Genomic DNA, 17,477 nt, shown 5'->3' with positions numbered 1-17,477 from the left:
TTCTCACAGAGGCACCTACTTTCTATCCTTGTTTCTTTCAGCATTTACCTGCATATTTCTAAATTATATATTTTTACAGCTGCTCTTGATAATCAATTTTAGACAAAGATTTAACTTTCTATTCACTAGTCCCTAACTCACTCCACTGTCTCCTCCCATGATTCTCCAAATAAACTTATGTAACACTTTTTGTTAGATCAATAGTGTCCACATTATTAAACTTGATAAAAATTGCTTGCTGCTGAGCTAAACAGTGTATTATTATCTTTTTAAAGTATTCTAACAAGTGTGTAAAACAACTGGCAATAATTTCCCACGTCTTAAACACATCAGAAAATCAATCAGTTCTGTCTCCCTGTACCCTGGAGGTCCTCTCCCCAAAGTCTTGAGTCCTTTTGCTCTAATCTGGACTGTTTGCTCTACAGGCTTGATGCAAAATCATCATCCTGGGCCTTCCTTCACTTCTGTGTTAAAGCTCTGGTTTTCTGGATTCCATGTATGTTCATTGGTTTTATTCCTTAGTAGTGCTGAAGCACATCCTTTAGTAGTTTCCTAAGAAAGGATGCATAAGTGATAAATACTTTGAGTCCTTACAGGTATAAAAATGTTTTTATTTTATCTTTATGCTTGAGTAGTGAACACAGAATCCTAGGTTAAAAATAATTTTCTTTCAGAATTTTGAAGGCATTGATCACTTTTTTTGGTATCCAGTGTTGCTATGTTACTGTGAAGAAGTCTGAATCTATTTTGATTTTTTTCTTTTTTCAGTTTCTTTTCTCTCTGGAAGCTTAGAATCATCTTTTTATTGCTATAATGCTCTCAAATTTCAACACGGCCCTTGCCAGCAGTTTTATTCACTGTGCTGGGCACAACGGGAAATCAATAGGTATATATATATATATACACATCTCCCAGAAATCTGATGGTACTTCTTTGCTAATTTCATAACCTTCATTTCCTCTGTTTTCTTTTTTAAAAATAATTCCTTTAAATTAAATACTGGAATCAATAATCCAATATTTCTCAATTTTCCCTCCCATTTTTTTTATCTCCTCATCTTTTTGTCTGATGGTTCTTCCAAATTTTCTTTGTATTTTTTTCATTTGGATTATTACTTTCTTATGTTTCTAAAGTTCCCTCTGGTTTATCATAGCATTTAGTTCTTGTTTTAGGGATGAAATACCTTCTCGTATCTATGAGGATATTAATTCTATATTTTTTTTTGTCAGTTTCTTCTGTATTTTGAGATGTTTTCGGTTCCTCCCAGCCCCTTTTTCTGTCTGTCTGCTTTGATCACCCTCCTTCGTTCTGGGGCTCTCTCTGAGTGTCGGGAACATCTCTGGACATTCATTTGTGCTTAAGCGTGAGGTACCAAAACCTGCTGGGAGGCTCCGTGTGTGCGTGGACAGGACTTGCCAACTGATGGGCTTCATTGTTGGGTCCTGGAAGCTTGCCTTTCATCTCAGTAGAGCTCCACATGAGGACTCTGGAGTCTTTCTTCAGATATCTATTTTTCTCTAAAGGTGGGGTAAGCAAACTTTTTCTGCAAGACCCAGATAGTAAATATTTTAGGCTTTGCAGACCAGATGGTGTCTGTTGCAACTACTCTGCTGTTCTGTTGTAGAACAAGAGCTGCCACAGATAATTCGTATACCAAGGCGTGTGACTGTGTTCCAATAAAACTTTATTTGCAAACGCAGGTAGTGGAGTGGCATGGATTTGGCCCTTGGGTTGTAGTGTCCCAGCTCCTTGCCTGTGGGCATCTACATCTGGCTCCTGGCGGGCTGAGAGCAGGCCAGAGGAGGGGTGGAGGGCCCACAGTTCAGCAGGTAGATCTCTCACTAATTCTTTTGTGTTCAGCTGGTCCTTTAGGATGTGATGTGCCTGAGTTCTGAGCTGATGTGACTCAACTTCTCTGGAGAATGAATTGCCCGTCTCCCATGGTGGTGGCAAGTGGGGAGAGAGGATCTCCTCATGGGGTATGGATCAAGGGATCCAATGGCTCCAGAGACAGACTGCCCATTCCTCTGGGACTAGCCTTATGCCCCATTCTTGCCTTCCATGGTCCCTGGTGTCTTCAAGAACCAAAGCCAGATTTTAATGGACAAACTGGTTTTGTTATAATTCTCCCATTCCTAACATGGAGCCTATAATGTTCTTCACTCTGTCCTCATCCTTTCTTTTTTTTAATTAAATTTTAAAATTAACTTGTGAATTTTTAAAAATAAATTTTGAACTATTTCTGGCGTACGAAAAGGCATAACATTTATAAGAACATTACCCTTGTGCTTACCACCCAAAAAAAAGAATTATAACACTACAGATAGAGACAGAGAGGCTTGGGGTCCTGCTCCTCAATTCCTTACACTTTTGATCTTGCAAAAATTTGTGAGAACTGTTAACCTATTCATTGGTTGACCTTATGAGTTCATGCCATTGTTATTCCTTTATTGAAGTGTTACTTCTGGGGAAGGAGGGAAGATAAACATATGCCCACAATATTGTCTGGAGTGAATTTATTTTAATTTATGTAGCATTTGCTTATATTAGACACAGACTTTTGTTTTGTTTTGTTTTGGTTTTAGTGTACGTAGCGGTGGAGGTAGAACACCATTGTTTACGTGTTTTTTTTCCCCATCTTTTGGGTTATTTATTTAGAATTAACAACCATAAGTGGAATTACTGGGCCAAAAGGTATGAATATTTTTTTGGTTCTCAATCCACAGTAAAACTTCTCCCTAAGCATTGCCAGCTGGAGTGTCACCCGCTTTCTCTGCCATGGCAGGTTCAGAACCACGATTCCTACTACTTAATTGCAAAGGGCGAGCATGGCCAGTTAGCTCTCTTCTGAGAATGTGAAGATATTCAGTGGCAGCACCACCTCCTTGCTACTCCAAGTGTGGTCCCCAAACCAGCAGCACGGCATCACCTGGGAGCTCGTAAGGAATGCAGAACCTCAGGCCCCACCCAGACCTACTGAGTCAGAACCTGCGTCGGTGATAAGATTGCCCCGGTGATTCATACGCACATTCAACTTGAGAAGCACCACCGCCTGTCCTTCAATTTTCTGAGATGCTCAGGATGCAGGATGTTTTGTTCATCAAATGAAAACGAAGGCGGCTGTAGGTTTCCTAACTCCTCAGAGCCTCCTCGTCGTCCCAGGTGTGGAGAGTCACCTGGCGGGGTGGGAGGACCAACTGGTCCAGGTTGGAAAACCTTGGATCTGGGTCTTTGGTGATCACTGAACTGACCTTTGTCAGGTTCACCTTATGTTACATAATAGCCTTGAGCACTTTTGATAAAAAATGGGAAAGCATTTCAAGCGTCTTCCAAATGCTCCACAACTGTAAGATTGATGACTGAAATCACCACGTGCAGTGCAGGCCCATCGCCCTGGAAATCTCCTACAAGATGTGCATCCGGCCCAGGGAAGCCTCATCCATGCGAGTGGTACAGCGTCTCAGGTGCGAAAGAACAGGAAAGGGAGCTCTGAGGGGACACTGTGGCAGGAAGGACTAGGCAGTAAGCTGGTGTTGTGACAGCTCCACTGGGAGTCACCCCTTTGCCACGTGGGCTAATTTCATTCTTTCTGAGAGAAATGGGGTGTCACATTAAGGAATATGTCAGTTTTCTAGGGCTGCTGTGACAAATTATGACAAAACCGGTGGCTTAAAACAACAGAAATTTATTCTCTCTCACTTCGAGGGGCTAGAAGTCTGAAATTGAGGTGTCAGCAGGGCCATGCTCCCTCAGACGTCTCTAGGCGAGAGTCCTTCCTTGCCTCTTCCAGATTCTGGTGGCTCCGGGTGACCCATCCTTGACTTGTGGCTGCATCACTCCAGTCTCTGCCTCTGTCTTCACACGGCTTCTCCTCTGTGTCTGTGTCTTCTCTCCTCTTTCTTATAAGCACACTTGGCATTAGATTTAGGGTCTCTCTGGGTCATCCAGAATGATCCCATATCAAGATCCTTCATTGCATCTGCAAAGACTTCTTATAAATAAGGTCACATTTATTCCCAGGTCCCATGGGTCAGGATTTGCACTTATCTTTTTTTTTTTTTGAGGTGGGGGGCTCTATTCAACCCACTGCAAGGAACATGAAAGCACCTGGGTGTGAGCCTGGGGAGGGCACAGTGGACCACCTGACTTCTTTGCTCAGATCGGTACAATAACAAACCAGCAGCAGGTAACCTAGGTCTATTCAAGAGATTACAGGTCACACCGAGATGCTCCGGAGTGTCTGAGGCAGGATGGGGTGTTGGGGGCTTTCCTGATTATAAGGCATTTGGGCATTCACAGTGGTAAAATCTGACGATGGGTGTAGTCCATGGGGCTCTGCTCAGCCATGACCCCTTTGTCCTCCCGAATGTCTGCATCTTGCTGTCCCAGTGACCTCAGTCTCTGGTGACTGTGAATCTCTGATAAAAGGCTTCTACTTGGCAGCCCAAGGCAAAGGCTGGGCCTTCATCTAACTAGTCATCTACAAGTTTGAGGAAAAAAATTTTTAATTGAAATATGTCTGATTTATAATGTTATGTTAATTTCTGGTATAAAGAGATTCAGTTAAATATATATATATATATATATATATATATATATATATATATATATATATATACACACACACACACACACACATACACACACACACATATATTCTTTTTCAGATTCTTTTCCATTATAGGTTATTACAAGATATTGCTGTGCTATACAGTAGGACCTTGTTGTTTATTTATTTTATCTATAGTAGTTTGTATCTGCTAATCCCAAACTTCTAATTTATCCCTCCCCACCCTTTCCCCGTTGATAACCATAAGTTTGTTTTCTATGTCTGTGAGTCTGTTTCTGTTTTGTAAATAAGGTCATTTGTATTATATTTTAGATTCCACATATGAGTAATACTATATGATATTTGTCTTTCTGTCTGACTTACTTCACTTAGTATGATAATCTCTAGGTCCATCCATGTTGCTGCAAATGACATTATCTCACTCTTTTTTATGCCCGAGTAGTATTCCATTGTGTGTGTGCATGTGTGTGTGTGTGTACAAGTTTTCTTTATCCAATCATCTGTCGATGGACATTTAGGTCGTTTCCACATCTGGGCTATTATAAATAGTGCTACTATGAACACTGGGGAGCATGTATGTTTTTGAATTAGAGTTTTCTCCAGATACAGGCCCAGGAGTGGGACTGCTGGATCATATGGTAAGCCTGTGTTTAGTTTTTAGAGGAACCTCCATACTGTTCTCTATAGTGGCTGCACCAATTTACATTCCTACCAACAGTGTAGAAGGGTTACCTTTTCTCCACACCATCTCCAGCATTTATTGTTTGTGGACATTTTAATGGTGGCCATTCTGACTGGTGTGAGATGATACCTCATTGTAATTCTGATTTGCATTTCTCTGATAATTAGTGATACTGAGCATTTTTTCATGTGCCTACTGGCCATCTGTATGTCTTCTTTGTAGAAATGTCTACTTAGGTCTTCTGCCCATTTTTTGATTGGGTTGGTTTTTTGTTGTTATTGGTTATATGAGCTGTTTATATATTTTGGAAATTAAACCCTTGTCTGTCACATTGTTTGAAAATATTTTCTCCCAGCCTGCAGGTTACTGTTTCATTTCCTTATGGTTCCCTGTGCTGTGCAAAAGCTTTTAAGTTTGATTAGGTCCCTTTTGTTTATTTTTGCTTTTATTTCTATTGCTTTGGGAGACTGACCTCAGAAAGTGTTGCTACAATTTATGTCAGAGAATGTCTTGCCTATGTTCTCCTCTAGGAGGTTTATGGTGTCCTGTCTTATATTTAAGTCTTTAAGCCATTTTGAGTTTATTTTTGTGTATGGTGTGAGGGAATGTTCTAACTTCATTGATTTACATGTGGCTGTCTGGTTTTCTGAAGTCGAAGAGACAGTCTTTTCTCCATTGTATATTCTTGCCTCCTTTGTCAAAGATTAATTGACTGTAGGTGTATGGGGTTTTTTCTGGGCTCAAGGAAAAACATTTTTTTAACCAGAAATGGATTTCCCAGAAGTAAAACATAGGGATGGAAAAAAATCCCCACCCCGCCATCACCCTTCCTTAGCTTTCTGTGAGTCAGGCTGGAGGTCTTACCAGACCCTCCCCACAACCCCAGCTTGTGTATTATTAGGCCTTCCATGTGGCCACACCTCCAACCTGTCAAGGCAGGTCCAACAGCCGGGCCAAGTCCCGTGCATAGGTCTTCAGATGGAGCCAGGAATGAGCAGCTGGGGAGAGAGGAGAGCCAGGAGGCTCAGACGAGGCTGGAGTGAGTACAGTTGACCTTTGAACAACGTAGGTTTGAACCTTGCTGGTCCACTTGTACTCAGGCTTTTTTCTAATAGATACTGTAGTAGTACACGATCTGTCATTGGTTGCATTCACCAATGCAGAAACCAACACAAAGAATTATGGATACAGAGGGTCAACTATACTTTGTACGTGAATTTTCAACTGTGTGATGGTCATATCCCCTAACCCCTGAGTTATTCAAGGGTCAGCGTACTTGGGCACTCGAGGAGACAGCATGTGGGCTCCCAATTGCTGCAGGAAAGGCAATGAAGGCAGCGGTTCACTGCCCAGCCTAGGGCAGCAGAGTCTTAAAAGGCCAGAGAGCCACTGTGAGCATCACTAGCTATAATATCCCCAGAGAAATCTGGGGGTATTCAGAAGAGTGGGTGGAGGAAAGGTGGTGAGATTTAACGGTGATGTTGGTTCAAGGGAAGTGGTTGAAAGCCCAAGGTGGGATTTTGTAACCACCCAGGGGCACAAGATACGACTATGTAACAGGCACTGAGTGTGAATGAAGTTGTTCCTATGACCTAGCTCCACGTCCTGGGAGGTGGTCCAGGCAGGCATCAAGGATATAGGTGGAGGAACACATGAAGAGAGAGCTAAGATCAGTGATCTTCATTCCATCGGCAACCTCAACTCCCTTTCACCAGTAACCTAACATAATCCTAGGTTCTGGGGATTAGGACACGGACATCCTTGAGGGACCATTATGCCGCCTTCCACAAGTGTGATTTGCAAGCAATCTGTGCCCAGAAGGCAGAGAATGAGATCACCTGGGGGATGGTGTGGAGGTAGATAAAAGGTGGACACAGGATACTCTTTGGGACTGGTCCCAACATGTTTTCACTGCCATTGTCACGACCCATGCAAATAAACCCAGTGTTCATGAGTCTGTGTTCCCTTGTTTGTCCTGTTTGCCACCTTCACTGCGTGGAAAAGACAGGAGACAGTAAACCGCCTTCTCTTGGGGGCTCCTATGGGCGGCGTGGACTTCCAGCTGTCTGTTGCCTTAGCTGCTCTCCTGGCTTCCTGTAGGGATTGATCCTTCTCAGAGAGAGTGGCGGAAGGTCAGCTCTATAGCTGGGGTGGCAGAGGACTGAGAAGAGGTGAAAAATACCCCACATGGGCAGAGAGGGAAGATGCCCTCCTCTCCCCTTCTGTGTCTCCACATCACCAGACTGGATGGAAACTGTGCAGGGAGGGAAAGGGAGGACTGCTTGCCTTTTTCTTGCCCTCTTGTCTCTCTCATCTGGGCTGGAGGTGCCTTCTGCTTAGGAGCTAGGGCCTCCAAGGTGGGAGCCAGAGGAAAGAAACAAAGAGCTGGCTACTTTAAGATCTTAGCTTCATGCAGGGAGTAAAAGGCCTTTAGGTCTGATTCTGGCTGTCCAGTGCCATTTCTTAGGTGTGAAAGGAGCAAAAATAGAGACAGAAGCACTGTCTAGAGATATAGTTGGGTGTGCTTGGCTGCGCTGACCCTTGTGCTGCGTCTCCTCGGGGTCTGCATGAAGCAGGTAGGGATCCTGGATGGTGAGAAGTCCTCCAAAGTGGGTGAGCTAGCACAGAAGACGTCTCTGGGTTTCTGCTCAGTTCTACCCACCTCCTGGGAATTGCACCCCAACATGTACACAGGGTGACTTTAGGTGTGGAGGTAGATAAAAGGTGGTGCCGTGTACTTATAAGCCCTGCTCCTGCCCATGGATGGCTTGTTCAGGAGTGGACACCTGACACAAGCTGAGTTAACATCCTTTTTCTCCAGCATCAGCAGTAGCAATTGTAAAGTGACAAAGTTCAGGGGCTGGAGATGGTCCTGTTTCCTAACATCTTTCTGTGATGAAAGAGAATGAGGCCATCGCGGGGAGTGCAGCAGGACCAGAGATGAAGACGGGGTCTCAGGTGCTCGAGGCCCTGGCTCCAGCTATTCTTGAGCTTAGTAGGATCACAGCCCTTCCCAGAGTTCAAGTTTGCAGTACCCCCTTGTATTCTGCCCACATATGTTTCTTTTAGCTGACCTGGGTCCAGGTTGGGGTTGCATTACTTGGAACCAAATAATACAGTTGAAAAAAGGATGAAGGTAATGAGGATGTGAAGGCAATTCATCGAGGCAGCCCTTGGTAGCATTAGCCAGAGAGGTTTCCTCTCCCCTAGAGCATGCACTTCCTTGCAGGGCACAGACAGCAAGATGAACAGAGTCTGCTCGGGACACACAAAGACAATGACAAAGCCAGGCAGGCAATGAAGGTGGGAGCAATGGTCAGTACAAAGTACTACATGAGTCTAAAGTCAATACTGGTAACTACAGGAAGCCTTGAGATAACTGGAAAAGCACAGAGGGAGCACAAAAGAGAGGCATGGAAAGAGCTTTCAAGAATGCCTGGCACGTAACAGCACACAAACAGCATCGGTGCACTGACTGCTGGGTACCAGCGGCACAAAAGCTGAACGGGGAGGTGTTAACAGACTGAATTGTGTCCCTCCCCAAACTTCGTAAGTTGAAGCCCTAACCTCCAATGTGGCTGTTTTGGGAGGTAGAGCCTTTAAGAAGGTAATTAAAGTTAAGTGAGGTCATAAGGGTGGGGCCCTAATCTGATAGGATCGTCCTTATAAGAAAAGCAAGAGACAGAGAGCTCTCTGTCCTCTGTGTGTGCACAGAGGAAAGGCCATGTGAGGACACAGCCAGAAGGTGGCTGTCTGCAAACCAGGAAGAGAGGCCTCACCAGAAACCAGCCCTGTGGGCAGCTGGATCATGGACCTCCAACCTCCAGAACTGTGAGAAAATAAATGTTGTTTAAGCCACCAAGTCTGTGGTGTTTTGTTACAGCAGCCTGAACTGATGATTACAGAAGGAGATGAAGAAAATAAACATGGGAAATCCAGAGGCGGTCCATTAGGAACAAAATTTCTCATCTAGCAGTTTTAACATCTTTGTCCCCTTATCCCTGCCTCCTGACTCGTACATGGTTTTGTCATTTTCAAATGACAGAATTCTCACATCTTCAGAAGATGTGGATGTACCAATTGTTAGCAAATGTGCTATCCACCATCATCCGGTATTTTGAAATAGTCCTTGGGTGGAGGTGTGGAGCTGGCTGATGGGTCCACATACTACTGCCCATCTCCTTAGGGTGAGTGGCAAAACTTTGCCACGTGGCCACCAGGGGAACAGCCTGTGGTTAGCCAGTCATTTAGCTGATATTATTCAGCACCTACTTGTTTCATGAATTAGTGAACAGCTCCCCAGATCACGGGAAGATGCTGGCGCTGAGCTACCGGCAAAGTCACAGCTTCCAGCTCCATCCACCAGTCATGGGTTATTACATATATACATATATTGTGGAGTTACACACACATGTAAGGCGGAGTTATTACCTCTCTATATTATATATAATGGGGGCTATTAATGAAACCTCTCCCACTTAGACTGCTAATGAAGGTCTCCTTTGATAAACCTGGGGAGGAAGGAAATAATAGACAGGAATTTAGAAAACTTTTAGTCCAACCACTTGAAAATTTTTGAGAAAGAAGTTTAGATTTCATCCTCTCTCCCTTAACAACAACAACAACAACAACAAAAGACTCATAATTTTTGCTACAAATTGTATGGAGTGTTATCCCAAAAAGTATGGCAGGTGATTTGGAGGAAAAAGAGATGCTGTCCATCATGGATGGAGGGGTGCCTAAGAAGGAATCTGTGAAATAATAGAAAATATGTGTTTGGGGCCCTGACACAGGGCTCCTGAAACCCTTGTAATCTCCTGAGTGATAGGAGTCTTTTGTGCTAATGAGGCCGCTCTGGGTGGGCTCATGGATGGCTCCTGGTGGGGGGGCTGGTCACTGGAAAGACCAAGCCATGATTAGAAGCTTGGCATTTTCAGCCCCACGCACTATTCTTGAGACGGGAGCAGAGCTGGAAATGGAGTTAATAATTGATCATGCCTATGTGACAAAGCCTCCACGACATCCCAATAGCATGGGACTCAGAGAGCTTCCAGGTTGGTGAACACATCCACACTGGGAGGGTGACGCCCCCCAACTCCACAGGGACAGAAGCTCCTGGACTCAGGACCCTCCCAGACCTTGCCCTGTGTACCTCTTCACCTGGCTGTTCATCTGTATCCTTTATCATATCCTTTTATAAACTTGTAAGGAAGTAAGTGTTTTCCTGAGTTCTGTGAGACACTACAAATTAATCAGACCCAAGGAAGGGGTCATGGGAACCTCTGATTTGTAGCCAAGTTAGAAGTTGTGGGTAACCCAGGGACCTACTAAGACTGGCATCTGAAGTGGGTGGGAGTCGTCTTAAGGGACTGAGACCTTAATCTATGGGATCTGATGCTATCTCCAGGTAGACAGTGCCAGAATTGCGTTAAATTGCGGGACATCCAGCTGGTGTCATTGCCTGGTGTAAGGAAAAATCCCCACACATCTGGTGTCAGAAGTGCCATGAGTGTGGTAGGAGCGTGAGAGGAAAGGAGAAACACAGGGCAAGGAGGACTGGGTTTTCCCTACACAGAAACCCAAGAGTGAAGCATATACATGGCATTTGATTTACAAAGCAGGTGAGGAAGAAGATGGAGAGATGCTGTTAGACGCAGGGGAGAACGTCAAAGAGGGATGGCTTGCAGCTGGGGGAAATGATTATTAAAGGGAAACAAAAGCACAGAATAGAAAGCATTATGGGATAGTGACTGTCATTACTCCTTTACAAACACAACACAAATGTGCTACTGTATTCCTTGGGAAATTCACGTCTCTCCGCGGGAAGGAAACCTGGAGACTGACTGTGAGAAGGGGTGAATAGGAGCGGGTGTTCGTACCCCTTTTTGGTTTGTGCAGTTTCTAAATGATGCACAAAAGGGACCCAGGCAGGAAGAGATATGATTAGGAAGAGAGTGGAAAGCAGGGTAGCACCACAGACAGGGAAGAAGACAGCTTGGTTCTCGTTAATTCATTAATTTATTTTGTTTTTCATGTTGGAGAAGATGGAGAGGGGAGAGAACATAAAGAGTTCCTTAATTTCAGGTCACCCAGAGAAAACATACGCAACAGAGAAACTCGGGATGAGGGAAGGGACGTGAAGGTGAATTTAGCCCCCCAGGAAGAAGAGAATATGCCAGGCCGGGTATTGTGACCCTTCTCGATCTTGGCCTGGATGGAGTCATTCTGGCTATAGTGTTACCTCTGATCATGTCTTTTCTATCACCTAATGTGGGCGGAGAGAAAGGAGAAGCAAAGACCCTGTGGTGTCTGGAATCGCATTAAAGCAAAGTCATAAGGACCTCTTGGACCCCTTTCTTCCTCCCCTGAAACTCTCATTAGACATGAAGTTCACGGACTTCCATCACCCTAGCAGGTTTTTAATAGACCCTTAGGGTATGCAGTCCCTTGCTGTCTTATCTTGTTTCATTAATTACATTTCATGATCACAGAGGTCAGGAAGCAGAGGAGGGAACAGCTCCAATTTCAGGGAGCAGCAGTGATCTCAGATGTGGACAAGCAAGGTGATGGTAAAAAATCAATTCAGCAGTCAGTTGTGATGCACAGATGGCTCTGAGGGATGGGGTAAGGACGAGTCACATACAGGAGCAGATATAAAATGACACAATGCCATCTCTCTGCATGGGGCAGTGCAGTGTGATCTGTGCAGGGACTGGCTGGAGCTCAGTGCCACCAATGGTGGGGAGAAGTCTCTGGGAAAATAGCAAAATAGAGACTTTCCAGATTATTTGGAACTAAAACATATAGATTTTTGCCTTTTCAAAGTTGGTTTGTTCAGTGCTGGAAGGCTTGGGTGAATAAATAATGGATTCCCTTGAGGACTCTGGCAAAAAGGAAGACCTCATCTATTTGGCAACTTCAACTACTGAGGAAACATAGGTAGATAAGTGACCAAAAGGGCCTCCGAACAGAGTCTACAATGAAATAAACTCTATGCTCTAAGGCTCACTGTCTGTTACTCAGAAAAGCACACAGACTCTTTCCTCTTGCTTTAGGATTGAGGCTAAGGAACTCGGTTATTTGATTTCTTAGTGTGGTAGGTCAGTTTAAAAAATGGAGTCAATTTTCCCAGCCCTTGCATCTGGTCTGGGCTTGTGGTTTGCTTTTGTTGACAAAACACAGCAGAAGAGACAGAGTGCCAGTTCCAAGCCTCAAGGTGCTCTGCATGCTTCTGCTCTCTTTCTTGGAGTTCTACTATCCCCACGTGAACAAGGTCAAACTAGCCTGCTAGAGGATGAGAGACCATGTGAGGGGGAGCCCCATGGTCCCAGCTGAGGTCATCCTGAGCCAGCTGAACCAAACTCGTGAGAGAGCCCAGGCAGGATCAGCAGAGCTGCTGGCCCAGTCCACAGAGGCACACAGACACAGGGCAGCCCCGCAGACACAGACTTGTGTACAAAGACATATGTGCACAGACATGTGAGCACACAGACTGGCACATAGACGTGTGAGCAGTAGTAAATGCCTGTTGTTCGAAGTCACTGTGTTTTGAGGTGGTTTGTTACTCAGCAATAGCTAACTAATACACCTGGTCTGCTATAGGTTGGAAGTGGGATTAGTTTAGAGAAGAAGAAGGGCTACTGGAGACAAGTGTGAAGACAGGAACAAGAAAACAAGCTAGGGACTAAAAAGCAGAAACAGACCCTCAACATAATGGTCTGGGGCTGTTTAGGAAAGGGAAGCATTTTGTGGCACTTAGTGAGACCCTGATCACTGACAGTTTCGAGCACAATATGAGAACACTGATCGGAGTTATCCAGAAAACTGAAGTGCAGTGCAGTGTCCTTTCTTTAAAAAGGCAAGAGTATGAACCATGTTTAAGAAAGATTCTCATTCACAATAGTTAAAGGAAGGGGGTGGAAAGGGATAAATTGGGAGTTCGAGATTTGCAGGTACTAACTACTACATATAAAATAGATAAACAAGTTTCAACTGTACAGCACAGGGATCTATTTCCAGTCTCTTATAGTAACCTATAATAAAAAAGAATATGAAAATGAATATATGCATGTATATGTATGACTGAAACATTATGCTGTACACCGAAAGTTGACACAACATTGTAAACTGACAATGCTTCAACTAAAAAAACTTAAAGTGTTAACATTATTTATCTGGAAAATTTATGTGTGTGTGCAAGGGCCACACTTTCTGAAGCAAAACTTGGGTGACATTTCAGAAAGGCTTTTGTACTGCTTCCAGGAAATGTAGTTTGGTTGCCATGATGTTCGCATTTCGGGGACATCTGACCACTCTTGGGGACAATGGGACAGAATAGTTGAAATCAGGATGACCCAAGAAAATCTGTACAGAAGGGCCAGCCTCTTCATGTACAGCCCCTCCCTCCTCAAAAGTGCCGGATGAGTGGTGCCATGGGAGGCAGCCAAGGCAGGGCACACAGGCTGCAGACAGCAGGGCCAGCCCTCGGCAGCCTGTGGGGGCTCTCTGTGTGGGAGACTGAAAAGAGAGAGGGTGGGAGGAATTGTGTTAACACAAAACTGCCACCTGCAGGGCCAGCCTCGTTGCTTGGCCTGCCCTCTGCTCCTCTGGACAGGGTACACCCAGCTCATTGCATCTTACGCACTTGAATTCTGCTCCTTTCCAAAGCACCATTAAGCCCTGCACTGGAAGATAATAACCATTCACATTCACTGCACGTGCAGTAAGTGCCAAGGACTTTATCAAGCTCTCGCCATGGATTAACTCATTGACCCTGTTGAGAACTACTGCTCTCTCGCCTTTAAAGAGGTGGAACAGAGGCACAGAGAGGTGAAGCAACTTGCCTAAGGTCACACAGTTAGAAAATGGCTGAGGCGGGATCCAAACCCAGATGGCTGGTTCCACACCCGTCCCCTAAATTGTTCTGTTCTATGCCTTTAGTTTGCGGAGTTTCCTTATTCTTTTTCCAGCTGGGACTGGTTGCACCCTTTGACTCATCCTTGACCTTTGCCTTTTTAGAACCAGACCTTTATAACCACCTTCCCCCCAGCCTCTGCCCAGGACCAGTTTTCGGGGAACTAAGTGAAAAACGATGTGCCCCTGTTCTCCAGGGGCTGCGGTCCTTTGCCTGATGGCTTCTGGTTAATGACCACTGTCCCCTGGGAGCAGGCCCAGGGACACCAGAGCTGGCATGGGGACGAGGTCCCCACCTGAGATCGCTCTGGCGAGCAGAGCAGTCGCACCCAAGGCCAGCTGCCACCTCCCTGTCCCCACCCTCGCAGAGCCGCTGACAGTCCAAGGCTCCAGGCTGCTTTATCTCCCGCTAACACCTGGCTCCTCTCCCTCCTCCTATCTGGGGGTTTCCTTGTGACTTTAATGAAAAACCCTTGTGTCACATTGCAAAGTTGCCAGTTATCGCTGCTGGGAATAAAATCTGGTCTCTGCTGGGCGGAGACTCGTGAAAGCTTCAGGCTGGGGAGTGAGGAGTGGATGGCTGGAATGAATAATCTCTTCAATGTGAGCAGCCTCTCAAGCATAATTAGATGCTGCCAGGTGGGGCCCCTCCCTGACCGCAGGGAAACAAACAATAGGTGCTGCCAGGCTCCCCTCCCACACCGGGCTGGCTGTTGCCCCCACTCGGCACACCTGCAAGGTTGGCCTCCCTCCAGCTGACTGGCTTTGGATCTCTCTCCACACCCCAAAGAGAAGACGAAGCTGGGGGTCCCCTTTGATGTGAGCTCTCAGGTCACTGTGAATGGTAGACTGTGGTTTCCCCAAATCCTGAGACCTGGTCAGTCTACTTCAGAGTATTCAAAATGCAGGTTCCCAAAAAAAGACTCATGGCCATAGAAAACAAACTGGTTACCAAAGGGGAAAGGGCAGGAGGGATAAATTAGGGGTTGGGGATTAACAGACACACACTACTATATATAAAATAGATAAACAACAAGGACCTACTGTAAAGCACAGGGAACTATATTCAATTTCTTATAATAACATCTAATGAATCTGAAAAGAAAAAAAATACATGTATGTATATATATAACTGGATCACTTTGCTGTACACCTGAAACTAACATTGTAAATCAACTACACTTCAATCACAAATTTTTTTTAAAATGTGGCTTCTTCAGATCTACTGGGAACCACTGAATCCAACTCCCCAGCACTAGGCTTGGGAATCTCCATCATTAACCCACTCCCCCACTTGGATAATCAAAACCACGGACCCAGGCGACCAGACCCAAGGAAAGATGCTGTCACACGCACGGTCTCCTAGGATTGCAAACTCCAAGTGCTCTTCCAAGGCTAGCCCTGACCCTCACAAACACCAGGCCGGCCACTCCGGTCCCTTTTTTTACAGAGAAAGAAGCTCATAGTTCCTCACAGGCTCTGACACAAATGGAGTCAAAATCATCCCAGCTATTTCCCCCACATGTTCCCTTCTGGGAAAAAGGTGACCACAGTGAGATCTAAAAAGCAGTTTTACAGCTGGTACTCCGAAAGTCCCCTATTATGAGAGCGCGGGGAGGTGGCTCCCCAGCCGACAGGCTTGGCTGAAACTGCGACTTCAGAACACCGTGTTCTAAATGTGAGGTGAGCTCCAGCCGCAGCAACCTTCTCAAGCATGTGAGTTAGGGAAATCAGTAATCCTCAACAGGGTCAATTCTGGCCCTCCTGGGGATGTTTGGCAATGTCTGGAGACATTTTTGGTTGTCATAACTGTGAGCTGGGGTTTTGGCGTCTAGTGGGTAGGGTTCAGGGATGCTGCCGAACATCTTCTCATGTACGGGATGGCCTCCTACAACAACGAAGTATTCTACCCCGAATGTCAATCGCGACACTGCTGCAAAGTCCTGGAATAGATACCAGATGCCACCAAAGAGATGAGCCCCAATCCAGGGGTGTCTCTGGCCACCTGAAGGCAAAGCGTGAGTTCAGGTTTTGCATTTGGAAACAGGGTTTTCTTTGCCTCAATTTGTTGTTATCTATCTAGAAACAAGATGTGGATCGATCCAGGGGCCAGCAGAGAAAGGCTTACAGGTTGAACACCCAGCCAGCCCTCTGTGTGAGGTGGGCTTAAAGGACCTACTTTACTGTGACAGCCAATAAACACTAAGGCCCAGCTTAAGCCCTTTATCCTTCAGATACTGGTCATCGCTTTAGCGGTAGCATATGGATGAACAAACCTTCTGTCTGCGGCCCCTCGCTCAGACTTACTCCACACAGACCCCCACCCCCGGCAGTCTCCCCTCTTCACTGAGAGTCCCGGAACAGACCAGTTAGTTGACAACACTGAGTCTCCCATGAGTTAACAGAGTGGAACCAGCTACTGGTGCAGATTGTAGCACAAAGCTTCTGCAGCCGGCAGGCTGGAGGTGCCAAATACTTCTTTACAGCTGATTTGATGCAGTTTGGAGGTTGATGGTGTGTGGAGGTGGAACGCCTCCTGATGGTCCAGTCCCCTCCTGTTTGTGGAGCCAGCACCTCAAAGGGCACACATAATTTCTTTCCCCCTATAAAGTGAATCTAGGCGTTTTATAGCCGAGAAGGGAGCAATTCCGTCTGAATTAATCAAGAGGCTGAAGGTAAAAGTGCATTATGTAGCTTTTAAGGATGTTCTTCCTTGATTGGCAAGGTCCTGCAGCCACTCCCCAGAAAGCTTGCAACAGAACATTTCTTGGCATCAGTAAAGGGAGGTCTTGGTTGTACTCACACAGAGCCTGTGGTTTTTTCACCCATCAGCTTAAGAAATGACTATGGTCTGCCTCTTGGTACATGCTGGTTAGCCATAACCCTGTAACATTTCTCCTTTGTTAAATCAGAAGAAAGCAGTAATATTAAAGGAAACATACCTTTCAGCCACTTTGGACATTTTTAAACAATGTCTGTCAATCTGTGCATTCAAAAATGTTATCTGGGGAAAGGCAGAACAGAAGTGTGAAGACCAAATGGGAATATTTCGCCCCTTCACCCCAGGAACCCAAATCCTGTATTTCCACCAAGATCCAGCACTTCCTTTGGACAGACTTCTCCAGTCCTCCAACTTTACAGTTTGCTTTTTTGGAAATTCCTATCACACTTGAGAAACACACTCTACAATTTAGCCCATGTCACATGTTCTCCTGTACTGTGTTATAACTCATCTTGATTCCCAAAAGTGATGGCAAACTTGAAGGTTGTTTACACTCTATAAAGCTTAGCAACAGCATGGAGGTAACACAC

At 45.3% G+C, this 17,477-nt stretch overlaps 1 protein-coding gene across 5 annotated transcripts in view; it reads right to left on the bottom strand.

Annotated features, from left to right (window-relative positions):
* RGS6 (regulator of G protein signaling 6) overlaps positions 1-17,477 on the bottom strand; it is a 474,528-nt gene that overhangs the window by 55,600 nt on the left and 401,451 nt on the right. For all 5 annotated transcript variants that reach the window (XM_032482302.1, XM_032482301.1, XM_032482305.1 and 2 more), the window contains exon 12: positions 17,108-17,169. In XM_032482302.1, coding sequence (XP_032338193.1) covers positions 17,108-17,169 — 62 coding nt within the window. The remainder of the gene's footprint in view (positions 1-17,107; positions 17,170-17,477) is intronic.

Source organism: Camelus ferus, chromosome 6 (genome assembly GCF_009834535.1).
Source record: "Camelus ferus isolate YT-003-E chromosome 6, BCGSAC_Cfer_1.0, whole genome shotgun sequence".
Classification (NCBI taxonomy): Eukaryota; Metazoa; Chordata; class Mammalia; order Artiodactyla; family Camelidae; genus Camelus; species Camelus ferus.
Note: the sequence above shows the minus strand (reverse complement) of the source record. Positions and strands in the feature narration are given on the sequence as shown.